General features: G+C 45.3%; 1 protein-coding gene across 1 annotated transcript in view; it reads right to left on the minus strand.

Annotated features, from left to right (window-relative positions):
• Nucleotides 1-579: 579 nt before the first annotated feature.
• Nucleotides 580-22,718, minus strand: part of ROPN1 (rhophilin associated tail protein 1) — a 29,824-nt gene continuing 7,685 nt past the window's right edge. Inside the window, exons 2-6 of the mRNA XM_084802397.1 lie at nt 14,466-14,593; nt 11,134-11,251; nt 9,365-9,526; nt 3,556-3,731; nt 580-797 (exon numbers count right to left, since the gene is read on the minus strand). Of these exons, the coding sequence (XP_084658523.1) occupies nt 731-797; nt 3,556-3,731; nt 9,365-9,526; nt 11,134-11,251; nt 14,466-14,581 (639 nt within the window). The 5' untranslated portion in view covers nt 14,582-14,593 and the 3' untranslated portion in view covers nt 580-730. The remainder of the gene's footprint in view (nt 798-3,555; nt 3,732-9,364; nt 9,527-11,133; nt 11,252-14,465; nt 14,594-22,718) is intronic.

A 22,718-nucleotide genomic window follows, 5' to 3' on the forward strand; every position in this document is an offset into this window, starting at 1 on the left:
CATTAGTGTTCTGCCTGCATGTCTGTGTGAGGGTGCCAGATCCTCCGGGACTGGAGTTACAGTTACGAGCTGCCAGGTAGTTGCTGGGAATTAAACTTGGGTCCTCTGCAAGAGCAGCAAGTGCTCTTAACCTCCGAGCCATAGCTCCAGGCCTTGTTTGTTTTTGTTTGTTTGTTTTTTAAGACAGGGTTTCTCTTGTAGCCTTTGCTGTCCTGGACTTTCTTTTGTAGACCAGGCTGGCCTCGAACTCACAGAGATCCACTTGCCTCCCCAGGGTTGGGATTAAAGGTGTGTGCCACCGCACCTGGCCCTGGTGTTTTGACTCTTATCTGGCAACCTTATACCTCAGTAAAAACTGATTAAGTAAATACCAAGTACCAAGTAGAGGAAGGGATGGGTAAAAGCTTGATGACCGTGCTCCTTGTGTAAATTACACCCGGCAATCACAGAGCATCATAACTGTGTCAGTTGGCAGTCTGCCTTTTAAAATCCAATCTGGCTTTGTTTGTCTAAGATGTGTTTTGTAGCAAAGCTTTGTCAGCCACATTTGCACCACATGCCAGTGTCTTGTCCCAATCATTTTACATCTGAACTCCACACGTTCCTGACTAATTGTTTATTCGTTGTACCAGTTGTAAAAGAAAATTGACTTTGGATGGTGTATGGAGTTCAGCTAGTCTGAAGTACAGCCACATCTGTATCTTCCTTTAAAACTGCCAAAACTGGGCTTTTACTCCAACCGGACCCTGGGGTTTTGAGTAAAGTCATTCACCTTGATTAAGCCATCAGGACCAATTCTGTTTGGAAAAACAGATACTTGGAATTAGTTTGTTTAATGATCAACTTAAAGTATACATTATAAATATTTATATATGTATATATCACCCCAAGTTAATTTCACTCCTGCTGTCCCAAAGAAATATTTAAAAAAAAAAAAAAACCTATTCACTTTACATCCTGGTCATAGCCCCACCCCCCTAACCTCTCATCCTACCGTCCCTCCCACCTCTTTCCCCCTTGCCCTTTTCCTTGTTGCCTGGCAAGACAGTTTTGCCAGGGGCAAGTGATCAAAAAGCTGGCAAGAGAGTCAGCCTTTGCTCCCCTTACTAGAGGACCCACGTGAAGCCTGAGCTGCCCATTGGCTACATCTGTGTAGGGGGCCCAGGTCCAGTCTATGTGAGGGCCTTGGTTGATGCTTCAGTCTCAGCGGGCCCCTCTGGGCCCTGGTTAGTTGGCTCTGTCGGGCTTCTTGTGAAGCTCCTGTCACCTGCAGGTCCTCTTCTCTTTCCTCCCGCCTTTCTGCAGGACTCCCTACCTATCACTGAATGTTTGGCTGTGGGTCTCAGCATCTGTTTCGAGGTGTTGCTGGGTGGAGCCTCTCAGAGGGCAACTCTGCCAGGCTCCTGTCTGCAAGCACAGCAGAGTGTCATTAATAGTGTCACAGGGGTTGGCTCTCTTCAGTGAGGTAGGCCATGGATTGGGCCAGGTATTGGTTGGACATTCTCTCAATCTCTGCTCTACCTTTATCCCTGCACATTTGTAGGCAGGGTTAATTTGGGGTTGACGGTTTTTTTTGTGGGTGGGCTGGTGTTCCCTTCTAGGAGACTTGTCTAGTTGGAGGGTGTCCTCTTCAGTCTCTAGGCCCCTGCTACTAGGAGTCTCTACTAGAGTCCCCCTCATATCCTCCCCGGAGCCCACCCTGACTTAGGTTGCCAGCTTGTCACAGAGGTGCCTTGGCCCACAGTTTCTCTTTTCTCTGCATCCCTATCCTCTTGCTCCTGATCTCCTCAAGTCTGATCCCCACCCTCATAGCTCTCTTACCTTTTTTACCTCTCTTCAACCACCACCCCTGTCTATTCTATTTCTTCTGACCAAAGAAATATTTTAATTAAAAAAAAAATATATATATATATATATATATTATCGTGTGTGCACAATGTATGTGTGGACGTCAGAGGACAACTCTGTGGAGTTAGTTCTCTCTACCCTGGTGGTTTGAATGAGAATGCCCCCCCCCATAGGCTCATATATTTGAGTGTTTGGTTCTCAGTTGGCAGAATTATTTAGAAAGGTTTAGAAGGTATGGTTTTGTTGGAGGTAGTGTATCACTGAGGGTGGGCTTGCGGCTTCCAAAGGCCCATGCCAGTCCCAGTGTTAAGATCTCTCTTCTCTCTCTCTCTCTCTCTCTCTCTCTCTCTCTCTCTCTCTCTCCTCTTCTCTCCTCTTCTTCTTCTTTCTCCTCTCCCCCCCCCTCTTTGCCTCAAGCTTATGGATCATATGCCTGTGGCCATGTTCTCCCACTATGATGGTCATGGACTCTAATCCTCTGGAACTGTAAGCAAGACCCCCACTACATTCTTTATTTTGTAAGTATCCTTGGTCATGGTATTTCTTCATAGTAATAGAATCCATGGGATCCAGGGCCAAAGCTGGGGTCCCAGGCTTGAGCAGCAAGCACCTTTACTAGCAGAGCCCTCTTGCTGGCCATGCTTTCTTTACTCTTGATTGCCTAGTCTTCTGCCTCCCCCCCCCCCTCTTCCTGTTACCACTGCCTCCTCCTCTTCCTCCTTGGCTTTCTTCTCTGTCTCTCTCTGCCTCCGCCTCTTCTCCATCCTCTGTTGGTCAACTTAAGCACCCAGAGGCGCCTGGCACATTTATTAAGACACAAACTCCTGGGCCTTATCTCCAGCGTTTCTTATCCTATGAACCCATGGAGGAGCCTTGGATTCTGCATTTCTAACAGGCTCCCAGGTGCTGTTTCTAACTATTAAGCTCTGAACTAAGTCCTCCAAGGATGGTTCTCCTGTACCGGTCCTTCCTTTTCTCAGTTCAGTATTTCGTGTTCCTCAGAGATGAATAATGGGCAGATAGTCCTTGACTTACAGTGGAGAGCCAGTCCTTGACTCCCCATTATAAATGGAAAGTACCATGCCAAGGGGCTGAAGAGACACCTCAGGGGTTAAGAGCACACTGCTCTTGCAGAGGACCTGAGGTCATTTCCTAGCAGCTATGTTGGTTGGGGTCATAATCTCCTATAAGTCCAGCTTTGGGGAGTCTCACAGCTTTGGACTAAAGGCCCCTGCACTCATGTGTGCATCATCCCCCTCATCAATAAAAATAACAATAAGCATTTAAATTTAAAGAGTCTTTTCTTTTAAAAGAAAATATGTCAAAAATGTGCTTAATACACCTAACTGCTTTGTGGCCAGTTCAGCCACAAAGTACACTACAGAGTATTGTATTTTCACAGTGGTTTAAAAAAAAAAAAAAAAAAGCTGGTTGGGAGCCATGGCTTCCACAGCTGTCAGCATCAGGGGGAATTACCATACTGTAATATTTCTAGCCTGGGATATTGTATCAAAGTTAAAAAAAACTAAATACAAATGCTTTTTACATCATTACAAAGTTAAACATTATAGACGAAGCTTTTATATGACAGGGACTGACTCTTAACGATTTTTTTTTTCTTTTGGCAGCCTCACGCTTCACTTCACCACCTAGATCCACTCCATGTCCCAGGACGCTTTTCCTTCCCGTTGCTGAGCGTTTACTCACACTTCCTGTTCAATGTAGTTGAGCATCCTACTGACGTGGGATGAAGAGATCTCCCCGTCTACTTCAGCGATATACGTGTAGAGGAACTGGAAGGTGCTGAAAGGAATCCTGGGTGGTCCTCCATCATGGTCACAGGACAAAACTTCACACACTATCTTGAGGGTTTTAGCAATGGTCTAGAAAACCATGGGACGGAAGTAGGAAGTCAGTCTCCCAGGCTGGATCCCTGAGATCCGTTTAGACTCAAGGAAGAAAATAAAACCCTTGCTGATGTAAGATGGCGTGTGAGGGTGATCGAAGGGTCTAGACAACTTAACATGCGTCAGTTGCTCAATCAGTCCATGCTAAACACACTGACCACCTCATGCCTCACCCTTCTTTCCTGGACGGTGACTTGTAAACTGCTAAATACTTTAAGATATTTGTTAAGTTTAACTAGACTAACCTCTTCAAAGGAGAACTGATTTTTTTTTTTTAATCCTACAAAATTAGCACTATCTTGAGCCAGTAAGATGGCTCAATGAGAAAAGGTGCTGGGCGCAAGCCCGCAACCTTAGTTTGATTTTCTGAAAATGTTATATAATTAGCACACCTTCCCAATGGGAAATCCCTCAGAGGACTTAGAGGTTAATAAAGGAAAACACTTTAACCACAGAGCAGGAGCAGCCTTGGCTAACGCATAGAAGGGAGCCAGCCTTGAACAGAAATCTCCATCGGCTTATGTAGCTTCACAGCCCCGAGCTATAGTCTGAGAGATTAAACATGTTCAAAGGTTTGGTTGTTTGGACAAATGGGGAGATTTACAATATCAAATACTATTATAGTCATCGTAAGACAAAGCAGGCTGGCTTTTCCCAGGCAGTATTAGCTAGGATCATCCTGCCTGCCTGGCAGAGTCATGCTCTCCCCATAAGAGAACCAGAGCGCCCCTTTAGCTAAATTCTATTGTGTGTAACTTAGCATTTCCTTAACAAGTTTAATAGATCCTTCACAACATCAACTTATTAATCTTAACCTTTCCTATATCAAAAGAAGAGACCCAACTCCTGAGAGTTGTCTTCTCTGTACCATGCACACATACGTGCACAGTAAGTAAATTAAAAAAAAAAAAGAAATATTTATCTCCTAAAGTTTAAAGATAATTTATCTATATATATTACACACATCCATTTATTTGTGTTTATGTGTCTGTGCGTGTGTATATATGTATAGTACATACTATCAACTTGACACAACCTAGAGCTACCTAGATCCTCAGTAGAAAAACTACCTTGACCGGTGGGCATGCCTGTCTTTGTGATTGGCTGATGTGTGCATGTTTGTCTTTATGATTGGCTGATGTAGGAGGGCTCAGCCCACTGTAGGCGGCACCATCCTTAGTAAGAGGTCCTGGACTGTATAAGAAAGCTATTGGCAAAAGCTAGTGAGGACTCCAATAAGCAGATCTTCTTCCATGGTTTCCGCTCAAACTCCTGCCTTTACTTGCCCCAATGACAGACTGTGGCATGGAATTATAAGGTGAAATAAATCTTTTCCTCCATAAATTGTCTTTGGTTGGAGTTCTATCACAGCATCAGAAAAAATGACTTATTTTTTGCACACAGACACACACGGCATATATCTTCCTGGCTTGCTAAAGCTGCCCATGTAAAGATCTATATACACCTTCCAGGAATCAGTCAAAAATCAGTCATCCTGAGCGGTGAGCTAAGTGTGCTGGGGTGACTAAACAGCTGCTATCTGTCCTCCCATGTCTGGCCAGAGAAGTCCCCTTCATTGGCAACTTTGAGGACGGTCAGCTCCCATTCCCTCCTTGAATAAGATGACCGTCTAGATGCCTAATTTGGCTCATCTTTCTAGGGGCAGTTTTACTGAATGGCAGTGATTTTAAATAGCCTTTGCTCTAATTATTATTCATTTAAAGTTAATATTTAAAATTTATTTCCATTTAAAGAACATTTTATGAAATAGGATCTTCAATGTACAATCATTTAAAAATGATAAGCCAGAAGATATAGATATAGATATAGATATAGATATAGATATAGATATAGATATAGATATAGATATACTGAGGTTTATGGTTTTATAACAGTTCAATTTCTTGAAGCTCCTGGAAAACAAACATTACAGGAAACCTCATTCTGAGTATTCAATTAACATGGGGTGAGGGTGGAAACGTGTGCATGTGTGTGTGTGTATGTGTGTGTGTCTGTGTGCATGTGTGTCTGTGTGTGTCTCTGTGTGTGTCTATGTGTGTGTGTGTGTGTGTGTGTGAGGGGAAGGCCTAAGTGTGAGATGATGTCAACACAAGAGTAGTTTGGAATATATTTGCAAGCATGAGTGTGTATACTGAGCTGCATAATTCTGCCCATGATATTTCCTACTTCTCTAAAATAATTCTATACCACCCACTTCATTATGCTGTCCTCTTCTCGGGGTGCTGCGATAGGCTGACCTGTCCACCCCTCAAGTTCTTATGTTCAAGTCCTAAGTCTTAGAAGCTGAGGATTTGAGTTAAAGAGTTAACAAGAACAAATTAAAGGGCACACACCTGTAATTGCAGCACTTAGGAAGCTGAGGCAGGAGGATGGACAGTTTAGGGCTATCCTGAGCTACCTAATGACCTCCTGTCAAAAAAATAGAAAACCCAGCCAGGCGTGGCGACACACACACTTTGATCCCAGCACAGGTAGGTGGATGTATGTGAGTCCGAGGCCAGCCTGGTCTACAAAGTGAGTCCAGGAACAGCCAAGGCTACACAGAGAAACCCTGTCTCAAGACAAACAAACCACAAAACCAAACCAAAATGGCACACACCATAAATGATTTAAAAAAAAAACAAGAACTAATCAAGTTGCAATGACATGATTAGGGTGGGCCTTAATTCAGCGTGACTGGTGTGGAGAGAGTGACAAGAATGAGACGTGAGCCGTACGGGTCCAGACTGTCGCAGGAGGAGGAAATTCCTCATAGGCCAACAAAGGAGGCCTCAGAAGGAGCAAGCCTCGCTAACCCTGTGACCGTGAAACATCTGGCCCTCCAGAACTGTAAGAGAATACTGTTTTGTTGTGTAAATCACCCCGCCTGCAGTAAGCAGTGGAGTTTTCACAGCTCTTTCAAGCAATGGGGAGCTTTTGACCTTAAATGTTTATCGATTATTCATATAAGCCTTTACTTCTAATTGTCCTCATACTTAAAATATATTTTATTTTTAATTATGTGTCTGTGTATCTATGTGTATGTGGACATGAGGCCAGAAGAGGGTGCTGGTTGACTTGGAGTTGGAGTTACAAGTGGCTGAGGTGGCTGCTAGGAACTGAACTCAGGTCCTCTGTACAAGCAGAAAGTGCTCTTAGCCACTGATGCATTTCTCCAGCCCTTGTAGTGAGACTATAAAATATTTTAAACACAAAATTTAAAAAGATCACGGCTTAATAACTTCTTGTGTGAGAACCAAAATTGTGTTTTTTAAGTTTTAATTACTGTGCCTAAGAGATTCGTGAAACAAAAACACCTCTAACCTCTCAGCCCCCTGCCCAAGGACAGACACTTCCTGAGATGCTGGAGGCTCATGTGTATGGGAGAGCAAGCTACTTCCCCCGCCCCCCTTCCCCTAAGCAAGTTTGTTTGACTCAACTGCACTGGATGTGCTTTATCAGATGTAGGCAGGAGGAAATATGTTAGGATGTATGCTTGTCCCTGATTGGATGTGTGTATGGGGGGGAGGAGCTATGTATGTCAGGATGCATGATTGCCCCTGATTTGACCCTATGGGAAATATGGTGGTACTATAGGTCTGACATTTTAAACCTCTGCGGAATGTGACTCATCACCATTAATTATTTAATTAAAGCTTGCTTCAAATTTGGCTCAAAACTGTGGTAGTGGTCTTAGTCTCACCTGGTGGGATCAACACTTGGAGTGGAACTTTTCAAAAAATTCAATTTGAACAGAGATCTTCATTCTCATCAGATTTGTGGGTGTACGTGTGCATGTGCATCAGAGAGAGAGAGAGAGAGAGAGAGAGAGAGAGAGAGAGAGAGAGAGAGAGAGAGAGAGAGAGCGCACAAATGCTTCATAGCAGCAGTCTCCAGCATCATCGAAGCCTTTGTTTTAAACTCAGATGTGAACATATTTATTCTCTGTTTGACCTCCTCCTCTTTATGTGCAGCCTTGGTGGAGCAGTGGGTGGCATAAGAGCAGCTTAGAGGGAGGAGTGCTGGACAGAGAGAGAGCACAGGTCTGCCCAGCCCTAGCCTGTGGAACCATGCATGTTACACCCAGAGAGCTCAAGACAGGAGTCCCTATTGCCTGCTGGAATAAAAGTTCTAGCCATTAGATTGTTTTTCCTTGTTTTTTAGACAGGGTTTCTCTGTGTAGCCTTGGCTGTCCTGGACTTGCTCTGTAGACCAGGCTGGCCTCCAACTCACAGAGATCCACCTGCCTCTGCCTCCCAGGTACTGGGATGAAAGGCGTGCGCCACCACGACCAGCTCATTAGATTCTTCTAACGGGAGCAAAACCCGTTGTCCCAGATAGCTTGCTTGAAAAGGAAGGAAACATTTCCAGTAGATTGGTCCCCAAGGGCATAATGTGTTAGATGGATCACAAGCCCTTCACTAACCAGTGGCACCTCGACTATCTCAGTTGGTTCAGGCTTCTACAATAAAGTATCTTAGACTCAGAGGTTTAATACAAATCAGAACTCTATTGCACATAGTTCTGAAGGTGGAGAAGACCAATGGCTGGCAATGACCTGTTCTTCATAGATGGTGATTTCTCACTGTATTCTTACATGGGAAGGGGCAAACAGTCTCCTTCAACCCCCACTTAAAAGACTCTTCAGTCCCATGCCTGAGGCTTGCACTCTCGTGACTTTAGGTCCTACTCGTAAAACCATCTTGGGTAACACAAGCTGCCTGGTTACAGCCCTGACCAGCCCTGTGACTGAGCTCCAGCGTGACATAAGCCAGTACACACATTGGTCCCTAGGTTCACAGGCACCTTTGGTACAGACTATCCTTCCAGGATGTTGACTCCTGGGTACTTTTTGACAGGGATGATGAAGGCCATAAGCTGTTTTGGTGGAAGCCCATATGACAGCTTGTTAGAGGTGAAAGGACCTTGTAAGACTCGATCCCACTTCCTTGTTTTAGAAGAGATGGAGAAAGGTGCAGCTCACCTCATGGCTTCCTCCCAGTTTGGGAGGCAGGCACATCAGAGAAAGCCTGACAGGTACAAGATGTGCAAAACAGAAAAGGAGTTGGAATGTGGCTTTCCAGAGTCACCCCAGGCTACTGTGAGTTATGAGGACAAGAAGATGGTGACTCAGACATTTCTCAAAGGGGTGAGAGGCCAGCAACTAGACCAAAGTCAGGGAGTTAATGAGGACAGTGTAAAAAATGCCATGGGGCCAGCACCACGAAGATCTGGGATGGACCAGTGCAGGGGTGGGGGGGGGCGCTGATGACAGCCGCCCCTCCTCCCTTGGTTCTCGCCTCCTTCTGATTGTTGAGCTCGGCCGGACATGACCTTAATCCAGAAGGCAGCAGAAGGCACAAAAGGCAGTTTTGTTTATGTTTTTTACCATCTCTGAAGAACAGAATGGGTGCAGACAGATTGTCCTTCCAGGCCCCGAGAAGAGTTATGGGATGTTTCAAAGTTCGGTTTGTGTGCACTGAGAATTGAACCTGGGGCCTCGCCCATGCTAGACCAGTACTCTACCACTGAGCCACCCCTGGCCTCTGCCCACTGGCACACAACACACATACATTAAAAAAAATAGATAAATAATCCTGTTAACTTACAACTCCTAGAGAGCTACAAGCAAGGGCCAAGAACTTCAGCCACTCGATCTCCTCCGTGAAGCGACCCACGTTTATCACACTGTTAAACAGGTCCGAGGGGAGATTCAGCACCTTCCACATCTGGGCCAGCTCCTCTGTGTGGATGATCAGTCTGCCAGCAACCTTTGTGACAGGGGACACACAAAATGCATAATGTGAGGACCACAAGCAAGATGTTCTGAGTTCCCGAGTTCTGAGTTCTGAGTCCCGGCAAGGAGGGGGGCCGGGAGCTGTGGGGGATGGGGGGTAAGGCCAGAAGATCCCATCTGTTTTGGCGAGGCTGGGATATAATTTAATATTTTTAAACTCCAGATGTCAAGGGAGATTCATTTATAGTACATTCCTCTTTTGGTTGTTGTTGTTGTTGTTGGGGTTTTATTTTGTTTTGTTTTTGGGTATTCGAGACAGGGTTTCTCTGTGTTAGCCTTGGCTGTCCTGGACTCACTTTGCAGAGTAGGCTGGCCTTGAACTCAGAGATCTGGCTGCCTCTGCCTCCCGAGTGCTGGGATTAAAGGCGTGCACCACTACGCCTGGCTTCCTTTTTTTTTTTTTTTTTTTTTAAACAATGCCTTTATGGCCTCTAATTTTGTTCTTTTTTTTTTTTTTTTAAGATTTATTTATTATTATGTATACAATGCTCTGCCTGCATGTAGACCTGCATGCCAGAAGAGGGCATCAGATTATATTATAGATAGTTGTGAGCCACCATGTGGTTGCTGGGAATTGAACTCAGGACCTTTGGAAGAGCAGCCAGTGCTCTTAACCTCTGAGCCATCTCTCCAGCCCCACTAGTTTTGTTCTTAGGTTGCCCCTGTAAGGCAGATGGGACATCAGAGGTTTATCTGAGACTTCGAATGCATGGCGAGTCAAGAATGACATTCTCTCTCCTAGACTATATATATAGTTCCCTGCACCCAGTCTCACACGTGTGTCCCTTTTGTCTCTGATATGGCTGACCTGTAAGGGTTTAGGATGAATAACATCATTTGGTCCCAGGACCTTGAGAGCTGTGCCTTGTTCACTCCACAGAAGACTTGGCAGTTAAAAAGTGGAGGGAAATGATGGATGGAAGTTAGCTAAGGATGCACGGAGGGTGCGGATGCCCCCATTAAGTGTCCCAGCACTCTGCTAGGGCCTTTGAGCCCAGTGAAATGCTGTGCCTCTGGAGACCAAGGTCGAGTGGGTCCCGAGTCACCTAAGCCTTCCCTATCCTCCTATATGGGGCATCATGCTGCTCAAGTATATTCTGGGAACTGGTCAGACCACAGATTTTTCTCAAGGCAGTCTCTCCTTTCCCATCCACAGGCTAACTCTGACGATAATGTGTGGAAACTGCCAGGGTTCTCCCTGAAGGCTGCGCTGTGTTTGTGCCTGTGATAGTGGTGTACATAGAGTATGTACTTTCTCCTCACACTGCGGTCGACCTCTCATGGTCTGGAGATGCTGAGTAACACCGAGCAGTTCCACTCTTTAGGGCAGACAAAATACATCAACCCAAGCCCCTGAGTATCCTTGCCGATGTGGGAGATCTGTTGATGACCCCAGGAGACAGCCCATCATTTAGCCCGTTGTCTTCCATACTGACTCCTGTTCGTCGGAAAGGAAGCCCCACTTTCAGGCCAGGCTTTAGTGAACTTTGGAGCAGTGCTAACGGCCGGCTGGTGGCTTGGAGAGGGTACAGATGGCCCTGGTCTAAGCCAGTTTCCACAGCATCCTGGAAAGCTCCTTACCCGAGAATGCAGGACCTTCAGCAGGTCAGGTGTCAGCTCAGCCCAGTTGGACAAAGTGACTTGCTCAGATCTCTCTCTCACTGGAGGCATCTCACCACGGGACATGGCCCCAAAATAGCTGCAAGAAAAGGGATGGGGGCTGACGGAGGGTCCCAGGCTCCAGGGGACCCTGGGTACTTAAGGTATTTACCTTCCTTGGTTTTTTTTTCTTTTCTTTTCTTTTGAAGGAAGTGAGTAGATAAAAAACTATTTAAACAGCTGGGCATAGTGGTGCACACCTTTAATCCCAGCACTCAGGAGGCAGAGGCAGGTGGATCACTGAGTTTGAGGCCATCCTGGTCTACAAAGTGAGTCCAGGATAGTCAGGACTACACAGAGAAACCCCCATCTCAAAACAAAACTATTTACCCGTGCTTAGTTCATTTACATATGGGAAAGTCTGACTGTTATTTCTACTTTAAGGAATGGAGAATGCTTAGGGCATAGGTTTCCTTTTCTCTAAGAATAATGAACAATCAACAAAACCCTGGGATGCAGTCACCTGAGGCGTATTCAGTCACACCCTGATGCCTTCTTAGTGTTTTGTTCTCATGGATAGACACTGAGATCCTAGGATACTTATAGGATCTCTCTCTCTCTCTCTCTGTGTGTGTGTGTGTGTGTGTGTGTGTGTGTGTGTGTGTGTGTGTTTGATAGGTGGGAAGAAAGTGATTATATGAAAATAAGAGCAGATAGAAGGTTCCAGGAGTGAGTGAGAGAGGGTTTCTGGCTTGAGGTGGTGAGGCCTGCTTGGGGCTTCAGCAAGGGGGAGAAAGGCTGGCAAGGCCCGCAGGGAGGCTCAGGAGGAGAGGCACATCGAGGAAGGAATGCCACAACTTGATATGGTACGTATGAAGCGGCTCCCTTCTTCCCACCCTCTGAACTTACAGTTACATATGCCTGCTGTGTGCCGCTGCTTTGTGAGGTAGGCTTTGTCTGGGGGCTGATGCGAAAGATTGGTCAAGTCCTATTTGAAGACCGGCGCGCTGTGGAAAGGAGCTGCCTGCCACAGGGAGTGGACACAAGAAACCTGCCGCTGGGCCTGTCTCCATCAAAAGCCTTACCCCTGAGTCACAGACTTCTGCCCCTTCCCGCTTTCCCTCACTCCACTGCTTTCTCCATAACCATGAAGTATAAAGCACAGAGGCCGCCATTTTAGGATTCAGTCTACACGATGGAGCAAACCCATCTCTGAGACACAGAGCAAGCAGAACTAAAGAGACGTGGATCAAAGCAGTAACTTCCATGAGGTGGCTGCAGGTCCTCGGAGGGATCAGCTGTAGAAATACTTTGACACTTTTAAGCCTGCATATGAGAAATCTATGTAGACAGACCAGTGTTTGGGTGGCAGTGGGTACAATGGGACACCAAGAGTGAGGTGTGGCCTGACTTTACAACCAGATGGGGGGATGAAAATGGCAAGGAGAGCAACACAACAGCACCCCATTATCCGGTAGCGCCCGCCCGGGTGGAGTTAGGCTCAGCACTCTGCAAACAGCTTCAGAGCTGCTAGTGTACTCGGCAAGGAATCCTGAAATGAAGCCACCTCCATGGTCTTGGCCCTCCGAGTCTTTGAGTTGCATTTGGCAGCGAACGGCTCCATGGTTACAGCTGTACAGATTCAGGCGGCCACACAAGCCTGACGCGGGACAAATCAATATAAGCGCCGCTGATTGGCTTCTTCACTGATGGGACGCAGGGAGAAGATTCCTGCGTGTTGTGAGTTAGATACCTATTTTATCCTGGAGAGACGCTTGGTGGAGTTCCACCTGCTAAGATGCTGCCAGATCGTAAGCCGCAGCAAACTGCCCGCTAAGTGCTTTTGGTGTCGAAACTGGATGGAGACTGTGTTTTCAGGTCATGCTCTTTTTCACTGCAGTTGAAGAACAAACTGATCCTGCACGGATGTCTAAAAAATTTATAGCCCTTCATACAGTATGGAGCAAACAGGCTACGAGGGTGGGAAGTTTTCCTCCATAAATGTCAGGGACAATATCAAGAAATGTCATTTTTTTCCCCTTACACTAACGCAGCAACACAAGAACAATAAAATTGTGGTTTGAAGCAATTGTATGGCATAAAACAAAATCTGTCTGACTATGCCAGAAGAAATTAGTCTTCTGACGTTAAAGTCCAATCTTAGAGGTAACATACAATTCAAAACAGAAACGACACAGGGCTCATTACGAGGCAAAGTGATTACACTTAGGCCATATTAAAGACACCGCTGCCTGGGCAGTGGTGGCGCATGCCTTTAGTCCCAGCACTCGGGAGGCAGAGGCAGGCAGATCGGATCGCTGTGAATTTGAGGCCAGCCTAGTCTACAAAATGAGTCTAGGACAGCCAAGGCTACACAGAGAAACCTTGTCTCGAAAAACGAAGAGAGAGAGAGAGAGAGAGAGAGAGAGAGAGAGAGAGAGAGAGAGAGAGAGAGAGAGGAGTGAAAAGACACCCCCTTACACCTCAACTTCCCTTCCCTCAGCCCCTCTCCTCTGCAGGCAGGCACGCATGCCTAAGCAGCAATTTCATAGCTGAGAGGCTTTCCATGTAATGCTGTGTCGGTGAGGTCGGCCCCTGTAGTGCAAGCTCACCACTGAGCAGCCTCTAAGGGCCCTTCAAGGAGCCAGTGTGTTAGTGTGTTAGAGACACACTGTAGAGCGAGACTTGACCTCACTCAGCTCTGCCGCCTTTCCCAGAAAGCTATATGACGGCGGACATCTTCATGCAGAAGGGAAAAGATCAGTTAAAAAAAAAATCAATAAAGAAAATAACAAGTTTCCCCCTCAAAGACAGGGCGCAAAGTGTCTTTAGTCTGGCTCAAGTATGAGTTTCCACAACCGCAAAAGAAGGTGTTTCATTAATCAGAGAGAACTAACTTGGAGAGATCCCACCTCTTCCTCTCTGCGGCATGGCGGCACCGCTCTACTAGGTGTACTTCTGCCATCTAGCGGTGAGAAGATGTAGCTGCAGGTGTAAACTGGAGAAAGGCGAGCCCTTTTCAACCAGGTCAGGCAATGGGATGCTGGGCTGGGCTGGGTGGGCATGAAGTGGTAAACTACCTGGTCCTCTTTGCCCCAGGACGCTTGGCCTGCTGTCTTCGCATGCTGCTACTCAATCTGGCTAGTTTAGGGAAGGGCATCCCATCCTCACCCTGTGTGATGCTTTGTGTGTGGATTTTAAAGACTCGGCTTTTAACTAACCTGCCCCACTGCCTGACTGGGGGCGTACCAACTTCTTCAAGTTTCCCACAAACCCTCTTTCCTCATTCCTGTCCTCGGAGGGAAACAACTTACTCGGCCGCCCACTGGATGAGGTCCGGAGGCTGGGTCCGAATGGCAGCTTTGGTAAACTGCTTCAGCAGTTCGGGCAGCTCCGGTGGGATGCATACTTGCTTGTCTGTCTGAGGCATGGATCGCTTGACCTACGCGCAGGACAAAAGAGAGCGTGAGGATTTTATTTGAGGCATTGTGAATCAGAAGAAAGCAGTTCGGAACTTATATATTGCTGTAGATAATTATGTCCTTTATATAACACACACACACACACACACACACACACACACACACACACACACGAGTACTTAAAAAAAAGAGACCAGTAGAAGTAAACATAGGTATTCTCTAATGTCATCCTGAAAAAAATTCAATCTTAACACGCTAGCTCATGCGTGGATGCACATGTGTGCATAAATAAAAGATGGGGTAACACAAAGACCTATAGCAGCGCTGAGCCATGAGCATCTGCCCATGTCCCTGCAACGGTTCATCAGATGAGAGTTGTGGCAAAGCTGGCTCCATGAATCCTCCTGTGACTTGAAACTAGATTACTTCCAATCCAAGGTCACTATTAAACAGCCAATGGATGGACCACTCTCTCTTTAGACTTTTATGTTCTTGTCGATTTAAACATTTTTTTTTTTTAATTTCATGTGCAAAGTCCCAGGGTATATTGAAAGAAAACACGAAAATCTACAGACGGAATGCACCTCTCTATACCATTAAGCAATGGGCCCAAGGTCTCTGAAAGAGACAGACTCAACGATTAAAACGGCCCCGCTTCAAAACACCTGGATGCAGATAAATCTCACTAAGCACCTTTTATATTGCCTTGCTGAGCTTGCAGGGAAGTGAGAGAACTCTTCAGGTGCCAAATCAAGTTGTAACAGGGCCCCAGACCTTAGCATAACTGACTCCATGATGGAAGTACCAACCAGACTGTAAAACTAAGCACATGGACAGCGCCACCTGCCAAAACTCAATCAGAGACCTAATCCATCAAAGTCCAAACAGCTCAGGGAAAGTCTCTAAATGCACTAACCTTGCCTTTTGGCTTCTGCAGTTCTGCTTCTGGTGAACTGGTCTCATTAATTAAAGTATGTCAACCCAGAACATGGTTTTTGTGCTTGAAAGCTCATCCTGTGAAAGGCTTGTGGCTGCTTTGGGATGGAGAGCACTAAGGCTAGTCCCTGGCTGCCTAATACAGACTTCCTATTGGCTACAGCCGTGTGCGAGCAGTGTTCTCTGGGGGATACCCCACAACACAAGCAAGTGACACAGAACCCAGAATGAGGAAGACATGAAGAATTTGAGGTGACCAGGAGGTGAACGGGGTTGGAAAGGACCCAAGTCTTGGGTGGAAATGGTAGCGTGAGGACAGGAGAGACCAGGACTTGGCCCACCAAAAACAAATGGCTGGACTAACTACCCTCTCCTGTCCCTTTGTGGCCTGCGCTTGAGATTCCACAAAAGATGGCGTGGGCACAAAGGATAGCATCTTTTGTGTGAGAATACAGACTGAAAACAACTGTCTGTGTGTAGGACACACGCTGATTTTTGTGGGGGAGAGAAGCAGCCCTCAAAGTGTGAAGTCACAGGCAAGTTCTAAGTTTGAATCTATGCCAACAAAGCCGAATTGGGAAACCCCAAGAGAAGAAAAGACTGTGGCCTTAGATTGGTGCCATTGCACTACTTTTTAGTGGTTCTTGTATTTGGAAGAAGTGGATAGTGTTTAATTTTAGACTTCATCAAAAGCCAACTATGCATACATTTTACTAACACTTTTCACAAGGTAATATAAAAGTAAGATTATAAAGGTCATAAAAGTAACCACTAAATGTGTAAAAAGGAGAAATGGAATTTAAAGACACAAATAGCCGTGCCCTCCTCCCCCCAAACCTTATTAATCACTCCAAAGCAAGGCAAAACGTGAGGCGGGGAGGAAGCCCAGGAAATAGAGACTAGTAAGAAAGATGGAAAAAAAAATCCGTGTTTATCGCTAACTGCAACAAAAGGCCTTAAATGTGCCAGAATGTGCCTTAAATTCAGAAATCAGCAAAGGAGATTCTTAAACTCTGCAGTCCTATATGAGAAAAAGCTCACAAAGACACGGTGTCGGGAGCCGCTCCGCCATTACAAGATGACGTTGGTTTCCTGTTTCCTGGTTCTTCACGGAAGCCCTTGCGGCCAGTGCGCATGCGCAATTACGTCACCCTTACATAACCTGCTTACGCAGACAATATGCTAATTGGGTATTCTCTAGAGCACCAATGATAAGAGGACACGTCTCCATATGCCCCTGAATTCCCTATATAAGCCTCGGGTTTTTTGGGGAAGAGGTCCTTCTCCATCTGCTATCAAAAAGAGCTGTACAATAAAATCGCTGTCGGAAGAATCCTGAGTTGCTGCGCCTCCTTTATCGGCGAAGGCTGCGCGCGACAACACGGAGAGATGGAAGGTGAAAAGACACACAGCAACAACCAACCATGCAATAGTTCATTCGGATGTTACCACTGACAAGAGAGACTTCAAGGCAAACTGCGTTAGGAGAAAGGTTTCCCAGGTCAGGAGAAAGGCTTTGGCTACTGCGGTCACGGCCCCATTCTCCTTGACCATGGGAGATTCTCACGGTACCCGGGGGAAAGCAGACATTGTTTGGGATGCCCTAAATATTTTAATAATGACTAGGGGTGGTAAATACCAATTTGGAATTGGTGGTACATCACTGTGAGAGAGTCTCACAGGACCCATGGGAAAGCAGACATTGTTCAGGGTCCCCCTAAATAACTAAATAACAGTAACTAGGGGTGACAAATACCAACCCAGAGTTAGCAGTTTTCCTAGTTGAAGAGGGAGAGAGATGCTGTCAGAGAGCTACAAGAGGGGTTGTTAGACTATTAGCAACTTTCCAGCTTTGAGCCAGATGGTTAACTGCCTAGATGTTTGTCTTTATAGCTGTATTTATATCACACATTTTATTTTTTTAATGCATAAATAGTGTTTTCCCAAACTACTGTTGCAGTCTGTTTTTGTTTTGTTTTGAGTACATGTAGCTCAGGCTGGCCCTGAAAACTCATCTGTAGCGAGAATGATTTAAAACCCCCAGTCTTCCTGTATCTCCCTCCAATTGCTGGGGTTACAGATATTAGCCACCAAGTACAGCATCGTGAATTTTTTAAAATGACTTTTAAACCCATTTTATTTCAAAAACAGTGCCTTGGATTTCTTATTTTATCTGTGTGCATCTTAATTTATTCTGGTAAAATGTGTAGCCTCTGGTGTGCCATTGTAATAATTTTCAGTGTACAGTTCAGTAGCATTCCATAAACCACCCTGCTGTGTGGTCAGCAACACCACCATTTCCAGAGCTCTCTCATGATTGCTGTTGGGAACTCTGATTGAACAGAGAGGCTTAGGCCTCCTGTCCCTTTGCCACTAAGCAAACACGGCTCCACCTTCTCGTCTCTGTGAATTTGACTACCTTTAGGTGCCTTATGCTCATGAACCATACACATTTGTCACTCTGGATCTGGCTTATTTCATTTAATGTAATGTCTTTCAGCTTCAGGCATGTTGTAGCATGTGCCAGCATCTCTATGTTTTTTAGGCTGGCATAGCATTCCTTCAATACACACCCCTTTCTAGTTACTTTGCTTATGCATTCACCCATCAATGGGCGTTTGTAATAAGCTGTTGGCATCTTTTGGCTATTTTAATAATATTGCTGTGAACATGTGCACACAATATCTAAGTGTTCCCTGCTTTCAATTTCTGGGTATACAACCAGAGGTAAAATTGCTGAACCAAATGGTTAAGCTTGCCCATATTTTTTGAGGAACTAAGATGTTGTTTTCCATAGTGGTTGTACCATTTACGGTCTTCATATATTTTGATAGGATCTTTTAAAAAAAGTGTGTGTGTGTGTGTGTGTGTGTGTGTGTGTGTGTGTGTGCACATGTGCATGTGAGTGTATGTACATAAGTGTGAATTCAAGGGCTCTTGCCCTATGTGCATTCACAGAGGCTGGAAGCACGCATCATGTCCTCCTCTGTCACTTTTGCCTGTTCCTTTGGAGGCAGGGTCTCTTCCTGAAATCAGGGCTTGCATTTTCTTGGCTAGGCTGGAAGCCAGTGAGCCCCAATGATTCTCCCGTCTCCACTCACTGAGAGCTGAGGTACACACTAAACACCTGCAGTATATTCCCTTATTTTCTATTGCTCCCTTAAAAGTAATCACTTCTAATAAGTATTAATTATATTACATTAATTACATGGTTGTATGATATAAATTAAATAATAGAATTAAATACTATCCACCTTTTGGCCCTGCGGCCTCAAAGCCCTGGATTTGTCACATTCTCTCCAGTATGTTGAATAGAGGGGTTCACCCCTCGTTATCTCCACCCTCCTTCTCTGGTCCCTCCCTCACCCACTGAGCCCCCTCCTCCTTGGTATCCTCATTTCAGGTCGTTCTCGGTCCACCCTACGCAGGATGCTCACATCCATCTTCTTGGCTGCTTTTCATAGACCAGAAAGCCCTGCTCATAACACAATAATCAGACCCAAACTGCCAGGGTCCTCCATGGCTTATACGTATTTTAAACTATCTATTTCCTGCCATTACTGGTAACACGGGCCACTGTAGCTGCTTTCTATCTAAAGAATTACATTTCCAAAGTGTGACACCTTCATTTCTCCTCTTCCCTTGGGAGGTCACTGCCACTTGAACTGTGTCCCTTTCTCCTGTCTTAAACCTTGTATATCTTGAGACCCGACTGAGCTTTCCTAGAAAGCCTGGGTAGCAGCACATATTGTTAGCAGGGCACATTTTCCATCAGATCCCATTCTGCATCTTTTACTCACCAAAGCAGAGCTCCTCACAGCGACTGTGGGAGATGGGTAACAGGTGCAGAGAGAGAGAGAGAGTGACGGTTGTAAACAGTTTATAGCGATATGCTAACTTTACAACCACTTACAAGCATACAGTAGTTGAGATTCTATTTGGATGCTGTTTGGCACAGTCAGTAAACTTGCAGGTTTTCTGTACTTCTTGTTTGTGCTTAAAGTTTTATGAGTAACACCTGCAGGCACACATAGAGGGCTTTCTCGGCTGTACATGCCAATAAAACCATCCCTGTAAACCTGATTTCTGCTTTAACTGTGATATATTTATCATCAGTGTCAATCTTCATGCATACATATTTCAAAGTTCTTTTAAAACTTCCCTAAAAATTCACATTATTCTTTGCAACACCGTATATACTTCTGTAAACCATCATTATTTGTCTCTAATAAAATTTACATTTGTTCATTTATGACCAAATCATATCCTGATTCTAGGCTTTTCGTGCTGGGGATCAATTCAGGGTCCTGCACAGGGAAGGCCTTGACTCCACCACAAAGCTTCATCCTCAGCCCTTTGGGTTTTGAGACAAGATCTTACTGAATAGTCTAGGTTGGCCACAAATTCTAGAACCTTCTGCATCTGCTTCCCAAGTGCCAAGATTACGGAACTGCCATGCCCCAGCTATTTTGGCTTTTGATGTTAATCTCAAATCAGATATTTAATGTATTTTTTATAATAGCTACTTTTTAGTTTAAAGAAATTACATGTTTGCTTTTCAAAATAAAATGAAAAAAAAATAATACAATCAATTCAACAAAACCCATGACTTTAACACCTTAAAAAATGTCAAAGTATTTTAGTTATATAGTTCTTGAAATAAATACTTATTACAGTTTTAATCATTACAGTCAACATTTCCTAAATTTACCCCTTTCTAAATGCTCAAATTTTCAAAAACGTATTTTAAAAGACTTGTTTATTATGTATACAATGTTCTGCCTGCATGTGTGCCTGCACAGCAAAAGAGGGCATCAGATCACATTACAAATGGTTGTGAGCCACCATGTGGTTGCTGGAAAGTGAACTCAGGACCTCTGGAAGAGCAGCCAGTGCTCTTAACCTCTGAGCCATCTCTCCTGCCCAATTTTCAATGCCTGGACCTGGGCAACTGTAGTTTACTTGAGCCAAATGTCAAAAAATGAAGGAATGGTCACATGATGAAGAAATAAAGTCAATGTGTCTCCCTCAGAGTTGCTCTTTATACCAAAATGTCTGGGAAATGACCACATACAGGACTGTCTTAGGGTTTCATTGCTGTGGAAAGACACCCTGGCCATGGCAACTTTTTTGAGTGTGGGGTTTTTTTTGTTTTTGTTTTTGTTTTTGTTTTTGTTTTTGTTTTTGTTTTGAGACAGGGTTTCTCTGTGTAGCCTTGGCTGGCCTGGAATCACTGTGTATACCAGGCTGGCCTCGAACTTACATCCATCCATCCACCTGTCTCTGCCCCCTCGAGTGCTGGGATTACAGGTGTGCGCCACTGTGCTGGCTTACAGTTTCAGAAGTTTAGTCCGTTATCATCATTGTGGGAAGCATGGCAGCATGCAGGCAGATGTGGTGCTGGAGAAGGAGGTGAGATCTTTCTCTGGTCCTTGATCAGCAGGCAGCAGAAGGAGACCACACTGGGTGTAGCTTGGGCATAGGAGACCTCAAAGCCCGCCTCCACAGTGACACACTTCCTCCAACAAGGCCACACACTTCCTAATAGGGCCACTCCCTATGGGCCTTATGGGGGCCGATTATATTAAAACTATCACAGGGACCAAATGGAGCAAAGGAATAGGAAAAGGACGGCTCTCTTAAAAGATGTAGTGTTTACCTTGCCTGGGCAACAGGGTAGAGCTGGTCCTAGTAGCAGGGGATGCTGATGAGCCTGCCCTAGGGACCAGACAGCAGGACAGCTGCTGGGCTGACCAGCTCAGATACCTCTCAGGCTCAGATCCAGGGCTCTGAATTGGCCCACCCCAATCTACCCCATCCATGAACTGCTGGAGTGCATGGAAGAGCTGGTCCTACATCCAAAACTACAGGATCTCCATGACACAGGGCAACAACAGGACATCCAAGAGGAGTCCCAGTGAGGTTGCGATGTTGAGGGAGTAACAGAAGCCAGAGGCCTCGTACCAAACCAACACGTCATCGCAATGAACATTTGCGAGCAAAGGAGTGTGGACAAAAGGGTATATTGTGGGACACACTGTGACACACTACAGCTTTTTTCTCTGTTGTGGGGGAGGAAGTTGCAAAGGTAGAGGGCGGGTACAGGGAGGGAGAAGTGAGTGGGATTGGGGTGCATGTTGTGAAATTCACAAAGAAGCAATAAAAAGTTGGGAGAAAAAGAAAAAGAAAAAGAAGATGCAGTGGTGACACTGTCCAAGTGTATTGAATCACGAATATTTTGTGCAGGGATGAATCTGTGGTTCTAATGGCTCTTGGTTAATAATATACTACTTAGAATCCCTGGAGAGGCAAAAAAAAAAAAAAAAAAAAAAAAAAAAAAAAAAAGCACCAAACAAACTACACAAGATACTAGATTTGGAGTAGACACATAGTGATATACGTAAGACTTTCTGGATGTCATCCAAACCCAGGGTCTGAGCAGACAGAAAGCCACGTGTCTGATGCTAGGACTTTTCTCATCCTGTTTTTTCATTGCTCCTTGAACCCCAAGAAGTATGTATGCCCTAGGTTGTTCCCATAGGCACTGTGGCCTGTCCATTCGCCTTTAAAAGGCTGCACATTCCACTTTAAAAGGATGTTAATAATAAAATCCATGCCACTGTGGTTCTGCCTGCACGTATGTCATGTAATTGGCAGTCACATCCGACCCAGGTTGTTCTCAGAGACTTCCTTTGGCTTCGTTTGAGTTTTACGATATTATCCGTAGCCATGAACCCCCACTTTGCATCCCACCTACTATGGAGCTCACCTATGAGGTACTTCTGCTTAGTATCTGTTCCCCAGCAACAATAACTGGGTTTCTTAATCCACCCCTAGCCTGATTCCCACCCAACGGCTCTCCTCACCGTGCACCACAGCTGCTTCCTGTCCAAGAGACGTCAGTGTGTCAGAGTGAATTTACACCCATGTTCTTTTGCCACTCAGTGTCTCCAGGCCCCTTTCCCTCCGAGGGCACTCAGATGCTTAGTCCTTCTCCTACCCGAGGGGCAAGTCTGTGACATTTATCCCTTTTCAGTCTCTGGAAAATGTCATCATCTCACCTTCCTTGCACATCTTCCATTAAGTAAAGTCACAGTCTGTATTCCTTTTGAAAGCTTGTTTTTTAATCTCACTGCCTCTCAGATGATCTCATTTTCTTCCCTGCCAGACTTCTCAGCCTGCCCCCTCCCTCCAGGTCAACGCCCCTCC

The sequence above is a fragment of the Acomys minous genome, assembly GCF_964271855.1.
Source record: "Acomys minous genome assembly, chromosome: 11".
NCBI classification, from domain to species: Eukaryota; Metazoa; Chordata; class Mammalia; order Rodentia; family Muridae; genus Acomys; species Acomys minous.